Raw genomic sequence first — 17,298 nt, forward strand, 5'->3', positions numbered from 1 at the left:
AGCGGCTACCTGGAGTTCTGTGCACACCTTTACAAAACACTACTGTCTAGATGCACACTCGAGATCTGACTCCCTGGTGGGTCAGGCAGTACTAAAACATCTTTTCTCTACTGTTCCTTCTCATAACCCACCGCCAACTCCGGGTACTGCTCGCTAGTCTATGCACAGCATGAGATTCTAAGCAGATTAACAAGCATCAGAAGACAATGCATTACTTACCGTAAAAGCATTTCTGATGATTGTATCTGCTTAGATTCACATGCGCCCACCCTTCCTCCCCGCTCGGATCGAAGGAACATAGACTTCCTTTTATATCTCTCTTTTCTGTACTCACTCACGTCTAGAAGGCTCCTCAGGGCAGAAAAATACAAACAGAGGGACCTCGACGCGTGAGGGATTGTGGGTACAACACACGTCACTATAGGGATAGTATTTCAGACACGCCCGGTCGACGTCCCTTTTCGACTACGAAAAACAAGATGCAATACTCCGCAGTGACCACTGGATTTCGGACCTATGCACAGCATGTGAATCTAAGCAGATACAATCATCAGAAATGCTTTTACGGTAAGTAATGCATTGTCATATATAAATTTGACCAAAAAAAGGTCAAAGGAATTCGGTCAAATGTTTTTAGGTCAATTATGCAAATACCATTTTTCTAAGAATTTATAATTTTATTAAAAGAAAAAGATAATACCCTCTCCAGGATTGTTCAAAGTCAATTTCCCCAAATGTCTTGAACCAGTTTTTGTAAGTTCCAAATGAAACAAAAGTTCACCAAACAAAAATACACTTGTAACAGTTCTTCAGTTTCCATTTGAAAGGATCCCTTTCCACTAGCCAAGAAAATGGCACCAATGGTAATCCTGGATGTCTAACTTTCAGAACTGCTTTGTTAGAGTTCAGAAAATAGATTAGCCACTTCTTCTTCTGCACACGTTCATAACCCCTGCAGTACAGATGGTATAATTGTCAGGATGCTTCTTCTTGGGTGGTTGTTCTCCTCTTAACAACCACCCTTCTACTACTGTTACTATGGAAATTGACTCCTTGGTTCCACATTGTGCCACTACTTCCTTCAACTTTAATGTGACATCTACTGACAGTCTTATACACAATCACAGTACTTATGCTTCAACTTCATATATGAGAATGGTTAGGCATTTTAAAGACAAGACACTTCGACCTCTACAGGTAGGCAAGGCATTCTACTTTTCTATAATCCACCAAAAGGGCAGCTTCTTTGCCTCTTCAGTCTGCCTTACTGCAACTAGGATAACCTGCCCCTGCTTCCCGACTGACTTTCTCTCCATTTCAATAGTCTCAGTATAACAGGTTATTTGTTTAATCTTCTTACAAGCACCCAGCTCCTTTCCCCAGCTTTGTATACAATTTCTTGGTTCCAGTAGCTACCTTGATGATGTATTGCCACACTATCAACTTCAGATAACAATGTCTCACTTATTTCAGAGGACACTGGACCTTTAACCACTTCCCCGTTAGGTGGATTGCTTTAAACAGGGCCAACGCATTTGTCTTGGAAGCAAGTCAATGCAGAGCAACACAGGTTCGAATCCCGGGCTTGCGCTTAGAAACTGGTTCCCCGATATTAAGCGTGCTATAAAAGAACAATTAATAATAATAGAAAGCGCTTGCCTCTTGGCTTGGGTAATGCGTGTTCTACTTATTAATACAACCTTTGCTTTTAAAGAATATTCGTTCCTAGAGTTACAACGTTCAGTCTTCAAAGGAAAAAGAAATTTGGTATACGCAAACAATCTTTCAGACAGATTTTCAACTTTAATTGTCTGTAAAGGTTTGTATTCTCACGTATAATGCAGAGATATTTTCTACTCCGGTCGGGAGTCGATCTTCCTTTGATTCCTTTTGGGTCTTGTAACAAAATGTGAAAGTTAGCTTCAGAGTCTTTCGAAAAACCTTCCCCCTTTTAATTGGAGACACGCGACCACTCCAGTAATATTAAAACGTTCAACAATGGGAAATGGAAAGCCTTTCTTCATACATGAGCACTGTAGCTTAAAAGTTTGCATGATATATTTTCATTGTAAAGAACAGCTTTCATAATTAATATCAACTTCTACTCGCTTCCACTCTTACGTGAGCCAAATTAGAACTGGTAACAGTTACCGGTAAGAGTTTGAGTGAACCTGAATGCCAAGCTTCACTCACTGGCTCCAGGAACTTCGGTGGCGGACTGCTTCAACTTCCTGACTTCTGCTTCTTCTGTGGCTTTAGGCACACTTGGGACGGACACCCCTCTGCAGCACGGGTGTCTCCGGTCTGGCCACTCCAACTTGGAGACTCCTGCGCACCTCTGTCCCTCGGCTTGCTTCTTGCTACGGACCTCTGGCTTCAGCGTGATTCTGCAATTACAACTACTTGGCACACCTGGGGAGGCTTTTACTTTCTGCACGTTTCTCTCGCAGCGCAGCTACTGCAAGGCAGGGTCTGTGATCACACTTCCTCATGAACTGCCAGCCGTGTGTTCTTCTCCTTCTACTCCTACTGCCAGCCTTACAGTTCCTGATCCAGCTCCTCACCCCTATCCTCCTTTCTTCCCCCCATCCTACTGCAGCCTTTTATGCCTCTTATTAGGTTGGGCAATTGATTTCAGGTGCAGGCTAACATTGTTAATTGCCTGACCATGGCCAAGGCTGTTGGGCCTAATTGCCTGTCCTCTACGTCTACATGCCTCTTCAGCCCTCTTCTTCGTCTCAGTCCCTATTGGATTCTGTTACATGTAGTTGAGTTTATCAAAGTTAGTTTTTTTTCACTTGTAATGTTTTAATGGCAGATTTAATTCCCTAAGTATTTTTAAAAGAGGGGGAAGTGTTTACTCACTTAGAGGAACATGTAGTAGAGAAACAACACACTCTATTCCTTGTAGTGTACGCTTGATATTGCGGAGGACGTGTGATTTTAGGGATAAAAAAAGATTCTTTCTTCTGATGTTACAATCTTAGTTTTTAGCAGGAGGTTCAGATTTAGTAAAATGACAATAAGCAATAACCTACTGTGGCATAGTGGTAAGAATACTCCCTCCAGAGGAAAGATACCGCGTCTCATCCCACGGAATCTCCTCTCTACCCTGGGCCCTGTCTCCACCAAGGTGATCCTTCCTCCCAGAGTACATCAGCCCCAGGAAGCGTCTGCCTTCCCCTGGCTACCTCGCAAGAGACTTTAGGCAGGATTTCAGTGAGGGATCCGCAGGATTCTTCACAATAGGCAGAGAAAAATAAAGACTACTTGGTTTGGACATTTTGATGCAGAGGTACTGCAAAGTAGGGGAGAGGTGTGTGTGTGTGCGCGTGTATTTGAGATCTTTCCTTAGAGTGTGTTTTGTGTGGGTGGGTGTCTTTGAAATCTCAGTCTGTGCATATGTGTCGGGCATGGCTGTTGGTAGACTATGCGTGTGGGTCCGGTCTCCTATTCATGTGGGGGATGAGCATGATTGTATTAGAGGAGCAGATGTGTGAGGATGTGCAAGTGTAACAAAATTGGACTGTTGTAGAAGACCTGTTGGGGGTGGGCTGTCTCAGTGGATGGATGCTAATATGATGGAATATATTGGTGTGCGCTAGTCCCTGTGGGCCGCAGGGTGCCTGTTTGTGTTTTTTTTGTGTTGCAAACTGATTAACCTCCCTGATTTTGCATGATCCACCATCGAAATCTCAGAACATATGTGCTCAAAACGCTTAATCTCCTGTTTTTGTTGCTTGCTACAATTTGCTGTGGTTGCACATGAGCCACCAAATGTGAAAAAAGCACTATTAAAAAAACTGTTATTGGTGCTTTTTTCTCTGTCGCAATGATTGGTGGTCCTTACTGATCTTAAAACAAACTATACTGGGCATTTGCACAAATGGTAAAAAGTGAAACTGCTATAAACCATACATTTTACTGTTCTGGAACAATTAAACGTTTTCCCATGGACACCAGAAAGAAAATGTCCACACATTAGCTCTCCTTTGGTGAAAAACCTAAATGCAGCCCCTTGTGCACAAAGAGGGTAGTATTCTGCTTTTGATTTTTGGGCTGAAGTGACATTTTATCAATGGGGGAATGATGATTCCCTCTTAACTTTTTATTTTTCCACTTAATTTGTAGCATACTGTACTAAGGTTAGTGTATTCCCCTTCATGCAGTGTGCTATTGAAGTGTGGATTTATTACAGCAGATCCATGCATGAAACATCAAATCCCTTCTAGTATGTGGTCTCACGCTCTTCACAGAAACCCTGCACCAAGAATTGTAACCACATGTTGCAATTGTGTAATGTGAGAAACCGGAGGGCGTTCTCACTGATAGACCCCAGGGATCCTTTGTTCAGGTGGCCAGGGGAGGTCCCCATTGTGCTTGGATTCCGACCTTGCGGGTGGACAAGCGAGGGAGGATATCCTGGGCATGGGGTCCTTGGGGACTGTGGGAGGAATGCCCTCGGGAGAGATGCGGTATTCCCCCGCCCCCTTTCCGGTACACCTCTACCCGACATCCCCACAGTCCTCTTGGGATATTATAAACAAGAGCCCACCTATCCACAACCATACACATACCTTCCCCGACGTGACATTACACCCAATTTGCACATAATTATCCTGGAACACAACTCCCATAATCCCCCATCACTTTACTTTTTCCCAAAACACTGAGATGAGAAAGAGAGGGACTGAGAGGATGAAGATTTCTCAAAACCACACAGAGACAGAAGGCTGGACTGTCCCACTAATAGAAACGGGCAAGGTCCAGCCTCCCTTCATAATCTCTCTCACCGGAGACCTATTAAAACTCCCCCTCAGTATAAAAGGCAGGGCACAAAGACCCACTCTGAGCGAGCGAGGGATGCTGCACAGATGCCAGAGGGAGAGGACTTGGGCTGGAGAGACCCTGGAAGGCCCGGAGTAGGAAGGACTGCCTAATTGCTGGGCCTGTGAGAATAGGGGAGGCTGCAGTGTGGCGAGGGAGTTCTAACTCCAGGAAGCCAAACCAGGGGCAGCTGGGGGTTACCTGGCAGTGCCCACAAAAGAGCTCCTCCCCTGGGGAAAAACAGGAAAACCCAGGCCTTTGAGGGGCAGGTGGCGAGACCCGGACCTCAGCAAGTTACTGCCTGCAGCTCCCAAAATCCCGGAATGCTGTATAGGGGAGCTGACTAAGGGGGAGCAAAATAAGAACAGTGCATTCTGGGACATGCAGTCCAAAGACTTTAAAACTTTGTAAATCAAGAGGGGTCCGAGTCTGGCTGCGGGAGACTCCTGAGAGGACAGAGTGAAAGAGAACACTGCCTAGACCTTGTATTCAAAAGATACCAGCGGCTCTCGGGTGAACGGCCGAGTTGGGGAGGTGAAGCCGCAGCTGTCGTATCGTCCGTGGCTCCCAAATCAAGGATATGAACAAAGACACCAACACAGCAGGTGAGTTGGTGGATGACATGAAAGGCTGGTGTGTGTTAAGGAAAGATTGAGGTTGCAACAGTATATCTTACGATTGAAGGCTGCATGCATGCTGGTGAGACGCAAAACAAGCCAGACCTGTGGTGAGGTTTAAATTACGGATAACTGGGAAGCCAGTGATGCAGAGTAGCAGAGTGGTCCGGCGACAGGAAATAGCCACTCGAAAGTCTTGTGAAATATGTGATATCTTGTTATAAAGCAGCAAAGTAAACAAACTATGAAATGTGCAATGGTCCAGATTAAACCCGGGGTGAAAGGGGAAGTTAAAAGGTGATTACTTTAAAATAAAGATTTCTATGAACATTTGTGCTTATGGTGCTGAACTACCAAGAGACACTGGGGCAAATAATACAAGAGTGTGAGCTGAACTGAAAGTCGAAGTGGTCCTGCGGAGGTTTATGGAAAAGTCTCGTACATTCGAGCATCTTCGACATCAGCGAAAGGTCCCAGTCCGACTGAGGGAGACCTGGAACATGAAATAAGTTGGGGGGAAGGGAACCCCTAGCAAATGTGAGTAAAGCTTGGGAAAGGGAACCCCTGCAAGTGCTGGGATTGAGCGTCTGAGCCCGACTGAGGGAGACCTACATGAACGTTTTGGTTGAACTGTGAAATACCTTTTTTGAACTGCCTTTGATCCTGAGCCAGAGTGCATCATCCTGTTTACAGGGGCTGCCTTACTCCGTGCTATCCAGTCATGAACCTTTTTGTTATGCACTAATTTTCCTTTGTATACATATTCCCCCCCTTTACACGCTTTCTGTGTGAGAAATAGGGCAGGCCATAGGTTTATTTAGTATACGCCACTTTATTTTGACAGGCATGACTAGGACTGTTAATTATTATTTGATGGTCGAGCGTGCTCCCGTCTTAGATGTAGCGCAAGTTGGGCATTCTTTCAAGCCCTTTTCCAGAACGATAAAGGTTTTCCAAACATATCTTTTGTGTCCATCTTGCTTTTGATGCCATGGATTCATCACAGTAAAGAGAGCAGAGATGAATAGCACCTCTCCATGAAGCAGGAAAGGAAACTGTTGCAGGTCAGAAGGACACAGACTCTTATAAGACATTTCAAGAGTATTTATTAAAGAAAAAGATAATGCCTATATCTCCCTATATCTATGGGGTCTTCCCTAACTAACAAAACTAGCTACGGTGCTTGTCGGTCATCCATGAATGTGTTATAAGAATATGACCACAGTCTGAACTGACCCTCCCATTATCTTAACAACTAAAGACATGAGAATGACTGCCTATCATGTGTTTTGCTTCTCGCAAACTTAAGTGCAATATGTAATTTTCAAATGGTCTCTTGTGACTGCTTTAATCAGTTCATACAGTTTCTTCAGTGCTGCATTAGGCTTTCGTTTCTTCTCCACATGGGGTTCTTTTGACCATCTACTAATTTCTTCTCTCTTGTTAAGGGTTTCCGTTTATTTGTTACTCTCCTCTTTACTTTTATTACAAAGCCTTATTATTCTCTTTTGCCAGGGTAAGGTTATTCAATCTCCCTCCTCCCTCTCTCTCCCTCTCTCCCTCCCTCTCTCTCCCTCTCTCTCCCTCTCTCTCTCTCCCTCTCTCTCCCTCTCTCCCTCTCTCTCTCTCTCTCTCTCTCTCTCTCTCTCTCTCTCTCTCTCTCTCTCCTGCTCTCGCTCTCTCTCCCTCTCTCTCCTGCTCTCTCTCCCTCCTGCTCTCTCTCCCGCTCTCTCTCGCTCTCTGGAATTCACAAACTTTGGTCTCCTTATTGTCTCCGTCTTTGGACATATACATCAGTTCATCCTCCTCCTCAGGGTCTTCTCTTATGGCGTTGCTTTCTTTCTTAGACTTTTTTTTATCTTGTCTGAGACGAGTATGAATACTGCCATAAAGATTCTTTTTCACTTCTCATGCTTACATTCTTATACCTTCATTATCTTTACTGGTACAAGTATGAGTAGTCTCATAACAATTCTCCATCTCCCTCCTGCGTCTCCCATGTTCCCAGTTACCTGTCACTCACAGGGATAACGCCACTGGGGTTTCTTTTCGTTCAGGATTGGTTCTTTGCTTTGCCTGTCAGCTTCCTTTATTCCTTCAAAGCGTCGTACTCTGTGTCTTTCTTTAGGATGGCTGTCTGGTGTTTCCGATCCCGGGACTTTACGCAGTTCCAACCGCATAGTGGTTTCAATGTAGTTTCTGGGACCGCTTGTCCACCACGGGATGTTTGTGGTCACGCCACCGCTTCTCGCTTTCTCCCAACTTACAGTGCGCTGCACATCTGGCTCTCGGTTTCACCGCTTCTCGCTTTCTCCCAACTTACAGTGCGCTGCACATCTGGCTCTCGGTTTTCTGTATGCCAGCTTTCTCTGCTTCAAAGTCTCCTCCCCTCTCAGGTACTAGATAGCCGTGGGCCTTCCCTGGCATACCTTCTCTCTTTCTGCCGGCTGCGGCCTCTCTTCATGTTGCTCCATCCTCCTTGTGTCCGGTAAATGGGATTTAAAGTGACAATAACACATACTTGTTCTCTCTTCATTTAAATCCTTGCAGGTCATGCCTGAAGAGGTAATGTTGGGATGTTCTTTAGGGAGTTCCTCCGAGGAACGGGAGTCCTTGTCCCCACAAGGGTAGTCTCTCCCGGTGAGGTCCCACTTGCCTCGGGTGTTGCAGTGCGGGCTTGCCACGCTGGCCTCACAGGGTGGTTGGGTATGCTCTCTCTGGAGGAGAAGGGACGAATTCCTGCGATTCGTCACAAAACACAGAAAGCTGTACTTCCCATGCTGGGTCCAAATTCCACATAGCCACTATTCCTCGATTTTGCCATCCATTGATGCCAAAGTCCCACCGGAAACCAAACCTAAAAATGCAATAAAACCCTAGGGATTTGTTTTTTAAATAAAATCCTAGGGATTTGTTTTTTAAGTAGGTCAAGGATCCCCTTTGGCAGCTGCTTTGTCCTTTCTTCTTTGCGCCTTCAAGTGAAGGGGACATTGACGACAGGCCTGCGTTTCCACCGCAGTGAAGGGCAGCTATTTATATAACATTGCGAAAAAGTGTTCGTCTGCAGTGTGCATTCTCCCAGGAGGAATGCTGCAACTCGCTAGCCGGCTGCCCTGGCTGCCCTGGCTGCCCTGGCTGTCCACGTCAGTGAGTAAAGGAATGAGCCAAAGGAGATCCAGACAAACACTGGTCCTTGTCGCAGAAGATTAACTAATGTAGCAAATGTTGTTAAGATGGTCACGATGCGCAGCGGGCAAATGTACTCATTTTTGGTGCCTCTCTTTAAAATTAACCCAGAAGCAGAGTTGATGCCCCCGAAATAGTTCAGTGGCCGTCAAAGAAGACACTACCTCATACAGTTCTTGCAGAACTCGGATGTGGTTGCAACAAAGGCATGTGGATGGGGCCCATCTAATTATTTAAATAAATGTCTTGGCATTCTTTGTAGTTTTGCTTTTCACGTTCTACATGCACTACTGCAAGTCCCAGAATGCAAGGTAGAAACTAGGACCAGATCAACCACTCATGCCGTCTTCCCCAGGAGCAGCTTCAGAAGTCTGCATTTCATTCCTTGCTCCCTCTGGAACAGTTTGGCATGGGGGTGGGGGGGGGCACGTGCACACGTGCACACAATCGACTGGAGTAAGGATCGTCATTAAAATGCCTTTAACTTTTCCTAGTTTTAGGGGGTGATGTGTGTCTATATTATCAAACCCCTGCATCTCGATATGCTGTAGTAGCATCAAGTGTTTATTAAAGCTGCCTTAAAAGAACATGCAGTGCTTTATAGGCTAGGCAAATTGTTATGCGAGTTTTACTTTTTTAATTTTTTTTAAGCTTAAATATTTAGATAACTTGCTGGAATTGCTAGTAAATATTTATTTAATTTCTGTATTGTTTTTCGTCTTCATTTTTATTTCATTGACTTTGTATGTGATTGTACATTATGGTGATGCCCTGGGGCCAAACCACGCTGTATACATTTGTATTAATTGCCACTTTGTAGCTTGTTGTTTGTCTACTGCTCCCTGCTTCCGGGCTTCCTTTAGAGCAACACTCCTATTGAATTTTGGATCGAGTAAATGTGTTTAAAGTTGAAGTGTTTTTTAATGTTACTCCTGTACTACTTATGCCAATGTAGTTCCCTTCTCTACCTTGAGGAGAATAGTTACTCCCTCGCCGAATGCAAGCGGCAACTTTTGTGAACAACACATGTATACGCATGTTTGTAGAAGAGCGGCTTTCAATCCTTCCGAGATAATGCGTTTGATATTTGCAATCTTCTCCTGTTTGGGGCTTTTCTCACGCCCTCGGGTGTCTTTTACTTCCCTCTCTTCTGGACTAACTTGGGAGCCCCTTTCGGCCGCTGCCTGCTCCCTGCGGACCCGCTAATCCAGCTTTCTCTCACTTCACGTCCTTTGGTATTCCCTGTATCCACCCACGTGCTTTTCGGTGGGGTGGCTCCGCCCTTCCTTCCTTGGGGCTCTTCAGCACGTGCTCCACCTGCATTCGTTTCTGGGGTTGTTTGGCTCTCCCCCCCCCTTTCGCTTTTCTGCAGTTTCCTCCATTGCCACACACCCCTGGTCTCTGAACTGCTCTCATCTTCGGTTCCTCGGACTTGTCCAGCACCTGTTATGCCAGCGTGTCCTGTTGTTGACCGGCGTATTTCAATGCCTTTCCGTTTAGTCACGTTTATTCATTTTGTGCATTTTATGCTGATTTCTTTACTAAGTAGGTCGCACGCAATTTACATTAGAATAATTCATAGACCTTCCTTGCAGTATCCTGCTTTTATTGAAGAAAAAGGTGTTGGTTTTGATCAGAAATGCTGTGCAGAAGCAACACAACTGGGGGAGGAGGCAATCTATATGATGGGGGCTTTATATGGTCCAGCCGGTGAGAGAGGGAAGATATAAGTGGGGACAAGGTCCAGTGACCTCACAGATTGGCAGTACATTATATAAAACCTCTATCAACATGTATGTCCCATGCAGGGTGTGGTTGGAGGAATGCTGCCATTGTAGGGCTCTGGTGTCCTTTCCTCTGTAGGAGGCGGCTTTTGAGATCAGCCTTGAAGGCCTGCCTTGTAACCATGCTCTTGATATCAGAGGTAGGGTACCCCAGAAGTGGTGGACAGCAGTGGGGAAAGAAAGGAACTGGGAGGCATCCTGTGAGGGGTTGGGGGAATTCACAGCCTAGGCAGTGTTGGGATCACAGGGTGTGAGGTGCAGAGTTGCATATTAAGGTGAGAATTTGGAATAGCAGGTGTGAAGTGGTATAGCATGCGGGGGTGCAGCCCTGCAATCGGTGTCTCACATGTGAAGTTCACCAGCTGACAAGCAGCAAGGTCGGTCTGCTCTCAGGGGGCACAGGTTTGTGTCCAGGTGTGCGGGTTCCTGTGCAGCAGATACCAAAGCAGTGGTCTGGTGGTTGCTGTCTTGATCAGTCGACGTTCCATTGGGGTCAATTGGGTCACAAAACAATGAGCGAAAGACCTAATTATTACCAAACAGTGAAGAGCTTGGTGCTGCTTATGCAGGCCACTCCCGTTTAATGAGAGCCTTGGGATGATAGGCCAAGGAGATGTCTAACCAAGCGTACGCTGCACGGAAGGATGGATCACGGTGCATTGCTCTGCTCCCGTGCATCTCACCAACGCACTCTGGCTAAGAAGGTTTTACTGCACGTTAGGCCATGAACCGCTTTAATCTGCGGACTGCCACCTCCTTTCAGCGGGAGAACCTTAATATTTGCTCCAAGGTGTGCCGAACGTCTCGGATATTAGGCCTGGCATCACTTGGTCACACTTGTTAACCTACAGGCACCCATAAGCATCCCGATGCACATAGGTTCAGAGACGCTGTATAATCATTAACTATGTGGGCAATTGATCCTTTATTGAAGACCTCAGTGAGCCTTTGAGGCTAGGCGTACATCTCTTCCTTAGTGCATCTCCGTAAGGTGCGTGTTGTGCATTGGATAAAGTCTGTTTAAAACATTCACACCGCCGAACGCCATCGAGCAGGATTGTGAATCAAACGCGCGCACGTGCAAGTGCTATAGGGCACCCAGGCAGTTCTCTTGCTGCGCGGCCCTTGTAGTCCTGCTGTTGGCCAGTGAGCTGCTCCTGGAGTCTGCTTTATGGCCCCGCACTATCTAATCACAGGTGTAATCAGACTGGGCTATCTGCCGCCGTAATGAGTTCTTATAGCAGCTCCCGTGTCAGGGCCACGCGCCTCTGATCATGCTGAGCCTTAAACTAGGCCGCAAATTCCACCGAGTGCAGGCAGGAAAACACGGGGGCTTGCAATTTTAGTTTCTTCTGGTGCACGTTAAGAAAACACTATTTGCCCCTAGCCAATCACGTAATAATATCCAAGGGTTTTAGCTTTCTGTCTAAAAGCGCTCTTTCATTTGAAGCCAGTCCTTCTGGTGATCCTGCTTTAAGTGCTAATCCATCAAGCAGCCTGGAGCATCTGGAGGATTGTATGTTATCCTAACTACAAGACTACTTTTACCCTCCCCCCTGCCCCTCCCCGAACACTAAATTGTTCATCTCAACCCTGTGCGCTATCTTATCTGCTCCAAATAAAGCACTCTGCTGCTTTTCGCAGCTAGGCGGGAGCTGTTCTAAGTACCGCACATTAAATAAAGGCGTCATTTCAATGAGGGGGCCTTTTCCAAACATCCCCCCGTGCCAGCAAGGGACTGAGGGCACACAATCGCCTACCCTGCCTCAAAATTAGAATGTGTATACATGCGCCCTAAGGGCACTAAATGGTAAAAATTCGCTGCAACACACCAATCCGTTGTATTCGTGTACCGAGCGCAGTGCCCCGTGTTTAAAAAAAGAAAAGTCATGAATACACAATCTATACGTATTATACTGTGTTTTTTTTAGATTTAGGTCCGCGTTGGTCATTTCTGACCCAACTGTTTAATAATTCCACTAGTGCAGCAAAGTCTCGCCACCGCCTGTTTCCTCCTGAATGCCTCCCAGATGAGTGGTCCGCTGCCCTCGCGTGCCCCAGAGCGCCTCTAAGCTTGGCCACACTGTGTAACAGTTTCCATCCCTCTCGCACAGGCCAGAATTTGGGACCAACTGACACGAAAAGAGGTGGGGGGGGGGAACAAAAATATTTATACTGCTCCACCAAACTTGACCCTTAATTTAGGAAAACCGTAATATAACAAGCAAAAAGTTTGGTGAACAGTGGAGTAGCACATGGGAGACATGGACCTCGCGCTGGATCAATCTTCCAAACTAGGAGGATTTAATCACCACCCTAAAGTAATGGATCAAACAACCATATTGACACTGCACAATGTACCTTCGGAACCAAAAAATTACCAACAAATATACACATTTTATTAAGTTGATCAGCAATGGTTAAACACCTTCAAAAGGTTTTTAATATTCAACAGCACAATACAATGTAAAATGTGAAAAAATAAACTGGGAAAAACTCAAGACTATAATACACGGGAACAGTGTACAGTAAAGGAAACCACCTTAGGTCAGGTTACACATTTGGAATAGAGGAAAAATCACTATTCACAACAACACACAGGACTAAAATTAATTAACCTACATTTAACACAAAACTCGATAACCCAAAAAGACTCACACTGCATCATACCCAATCAATCCAACATGTTTCATTCCTCATACAATCACATCCCACACAGTCAAGGGAAATTCATCAGGAGCATGTATTCTAAAAAACAACAATTCACAATAACGAAAGTTTGTGCAACTACGCAGGCTAAACAAAAAAGCCAGAGAAGCCGTCTTAATCAGTGCCCAATTTCCTGGTCGATTCCAGGGTCAGCCGATGGTGCCCACTATCAATGTGGTATCACAGCTATAAAGTGGAAGAGGGTGGTAAACATAGCAAAGATGCTGCCTTCACCATCAAGCCTTTAAGCTTGGCCACACCATCTAACAGTTTCCTTCCCTCTCGCACAGGCCAGAATATGGGACCTCCTGCACCTCCGCCTCTTATATGAAGCCCCAGATAGCTGCTGTCTCCACCCATAAAGAACCATGTCGCAGAAATGTCGCCGCCTTGGTCACATTCTGGATTTGATTACCTAGAAGTATCAGAATGCTGTCTACCAAATTTCTACATGATCGATTCATAAAGTTGTTTTGACCGAATTACTAGCCCGATTATGCTGATCGGATATGCCGCTAATCTAGCTTAATGATATGTAATTGGATGCTTGTATTTTGCCATTTGTTTACAACACAACACAGCATGTGTTTTCTGGATCAGGGCCCTTGATCGGATGTGCCTTGTAGCTGCATTTTTCGTAGCTTTCTTTTATGGGTGGGCAGGCCCCCCACATTACCAACCCATGCCCCTCTGCCCAGGGAGGGAGGTATGTGACAGGGTTGGAGACTAGACTAGGTTAGGGGCGGTCGGCCTACCATTGTGCATTCCAGAACCGGTCCTACCCCATAACTGGAATGAGGGAGTTGGGAGAACACCAGCCCCTGAACCCCCGAATTGGGCCAGAGATACCTGTGACCTTGGCACTGCTGCCTGTTGCACCTTGCTATGCCACCTATCTGTCAGAAGTTTTCTCTGCTTTCTTTCAGAACCACAAGTTCCAGAATGCTGTGCGTCTTGCCTCAGTTGGCACAAGAATCATTTCAAGTCACAGAGATGGGTCAAGGGTTTTTATTTTCCTTTTTTGTGGGGCCTCGTTAGGGCTGTCCCTCTCTTTCTCCCTCCTCTGTAACACAGACACCTGAATCCCCGTCAGTGCTACTGAATGTTGGCCTGCTACTGTGTAAAACCTAGTTTATCCTAGAGATGATAATCTAAATTCCGGCTTTCGGAACACCCTCAGGGACTTCCTTAATGACCCTACCCTATCCCGTTGTTAGTGATCTAATGGGATTTGGGATGGTGCCTTACAAGTACATTTTGTGATTCAAGCTTCTTCTAACACGCCCACTGTTACTGTTTATTTATTTATTTATTTTTTCCCCTCTACTCTTTCCTCTAGTCTACTCCATTTCATTCTGCACACCACCCTTTTATCCCTTCAATGTTCTTTTCTCCCTCCTCCTAGATCTTGCCTCACCCATGGATGTTACTTTTCCTTTCATTACTCTACTCCTACCCACTCCTCCACACTCCTACTTCCTCCTCCTGCCCCCCTGCGGATACAAATCGGCATTGCCATGAACAGACTATTTAGGTCAGGGATTTGGGGTGGAGCTCCTCCATGGCCACAAGAACTGCTATGATGGCTTTCCACTTGCTCCCTGACTCGAAAACTCTGAATCCGGACCGGTAGGTGGAATTCCTGATCACTCTTCCCTGTAGGACAGGCAATCAAAGAGGTCTGCTTGGGAATCCCTTCCATCAGTGTTGTTTTTCCATGATTCAAGAAACCTATCCGCACTTCCTTGATCTTCTCGGGGGTGGGGGGGGGACAATCTGACAACGGGAATCAACTTCCCACATACATCCCCTCTGACTGCTTTATGTTGGCTTGTGGTATGTTGACTTCATCATAGTTGGCTCTCTCTGGCTGAGAGAGAAGACCTGCTCTTCACCTCCATGGTACGCTGCTGTGTACTCAGTCCTCTCCTGGTTGTACTCTTTCCTTTCATCAGCGCCCCTGATTTTGCTTGGCCCTTTTCTGGGGGTTCACGGGGGGGTTACACCAGGGTAGTCTAGTCTCTATTACAGTCCCTGTCACTGTGGTCAGGCTCTTATGCTGTGACAGGATGTGGCCATTTGCTTTACTCTTAGCATCCCTGGTTTTCTGATGGGAAACCCAGTGTGCTAATGGTCATAACCACGCGTTCCACGGGCTGGAACGGGTTGCAACGGCTATGCTTGGGCCTATTAACTCAGGCCAAGGGCCACTGCCACCCATTCCTAAATTCTGCACTCTTTTCAATCTATATGTGGGAATCGGCATGCATAAAGTCCGCAAACATTACCCCCTCCCCATGCTTGACTTTTTCCAAAACTGTTAGCCTAACCCTATACCCAGGTTACACTACCCCATTACCCTTTCACGTTTCCTTCACAGAGCATGATCTGGACATCCCTATCGGGACCACAATATGCCAGCACTAAAACAAGCCTCAGTGCTTTGAAACCACTATGGAGGTGATTTGGCTCCGTATAAAAGCTTTGTAAAATAATATAACACTACTAATAGTTCTAGGTGCAAATAGTTCTCGACTCTGTCCCTCCAAACAAAGCAGTACAGCCTGAATTGCCATGTCAAAATCCCACAAACAATCACTGTGTTTTAACCTGATGGGGCCTCGTGTGTGAGGTGCAGCTCAAGCTCAGCTCCACAATTGACCCAGAGCATCTCTTTACCCTGATCCACGCTGCGTTTGATTTTAAAAATGTTTGGTACCTTTAAATACTGGTTGCACTTTTGAATTCCAGTTTCTAGAGGAATGTTTTTGGTTTCACTTGCATTTTTACATGTTCTTCCTATATTAATTTACCTGAACAGTTCATGCTTATTTTTTACAGGTTGGCAGCAATTTTGGATATTTCCCAAGCCATCTACTTGAAACGAACCATGTGTACACTCACAAGGAGCTAGAATTGGAAACCGATGTAAGTCTCCATTTTGACTGCTTGTAATAGCTGAAAGTTTTGATATTCTATCCAGTCAAAATATTTTAAAATAACATCCGTTCATCAAAAGAAGAAAAACCTAAAATAAAATATTTGTTATAAAAAGTCAAATGTTTGTCTCTGTGATAAATGCTTTGCCGAATCTGAGGACGTCGTCCCTTCTCCCCTAGGGGGCGACCTTTCTCATTGGGCACGACGGTGTGTCCACAGTACAATAATGAGGGGTGGGGGATGCACCAAGAGAGGATCTCACATGGGGAAGGAATCCCCCTGTGATATTGGGGATGACAATCGCCAGAGAACCTTGTATCGCCCCGCTTTAATACTTCCAAACCCTACTTCAACTCCAAATACTCCTTTCCCCTTTCTCGATAGAACTGATATGTTATTGTCAACTCAGTTCATCTAATTTACATGGCAACGTTAAAAAGCTAGAAAAATACAATGTATCAGGTATACAACTTTAAAGCTGGTACTGGGATGAAGAAGATGGCCGCAAGTTCAGGGATCACTCATGAGAAGCAGAACAAGCGGTCTAGCTTGGGATTGAGACAAGCGAGTGAGGGAGAGAAGGATCCTCTGAGGAGGGACAATAGGAGCTGTGCAGGAAAGCAGCAGACACGAGCCAAAGGGAGACCGCGTGGGGAGGAACAGAGTACCCGAACGTGGTCTGCCACCAGGGGACTACACTGGTTGCCGCCAAGCAAGTCGTCCCATTGTCCCAGGGCCCGGCAAAGGGTGTGAATGTGCAGCCGAGAGGCGTCTGAGCACTACCGAGCCACGGCAGACCCCGTTCGAAGCCTGTACACTACCGTAGTCTCCCAGAGAGACGCAGCTGCCCGGGAAGTAAGGTAACGGGTAAGGAGGAAGGAGACGGATACGTGAGGTGTCCGGAAGGTGTAGGAGGTCCGGGGAAGCAACAGGAGGAATTCCAAACATAGAAGTAGAGGGTTTGGGATCCAAAACGAGTTGTATACTTAGCAAGAGAGTGAACCAAGGGAATACAACAAAGCTGTGCGAGTCTGGGACCTGCACCAAAACCAGAAAACAAGATTAAGAGGGTCCGGGATCCTGAAAAAGTCGTATACTTGGCAGGAGAGTGAACCAAGCAGATACAAGACATTTTTGCGAGTCTGGGACCTGCACCCATATGAGAGACTGAGAACAAGGGGGTCATGGACCCTGGGACTGATAAAATGAATCCTACGCCTGGTTGCAGTGTGCGC

At 45.9% G+C, this 17,298-nt stretch overlaps 1 protein-coding gene across 4 annotated transcripts in view; it reads left to right on the plus strand.

Moving 5' to 3' along the window:
• The window catches only part of MIA3 (MIA SH3 domain ER export factor 3), a 1,311,327-nt gene that overhangs the window by 87,531 nt on the left and 1,206,498 nt on the right, over positions 1 to 17,298 (plus strand). For all 4 annotated transcript variants that reach the window (XM_069608611.1, XM_069608610.1, XM_069608608.1 and 1 more), the window contains exon 3: positions 15,965 to 16,051. In XM_069608611.1, the coding sequence (XP_069464712.1) occupies positions 15,965 to 16,051 (87 nt within the window). The remainder of the gene's footprint in view (positions 1 to 15,964; positions 16,052 to 17,298) is intronic.

The sequence above is a fragment of the Ambystoma mexicanum genome, chromosome 4q (genome assembly GCF_040938575.1).
Source record: "Ambystoma mexicanum isolate Mex_15411 chromosome 4q, UKY_AmexF1_1, whole genome shotgun sequence".
Lineage (NCBI taxonomy): Eukaryota > Metazoa > Chordata > Amphibia > Caudata > Ambystomatidae > Ambystoma > Ambystoma mexicanum.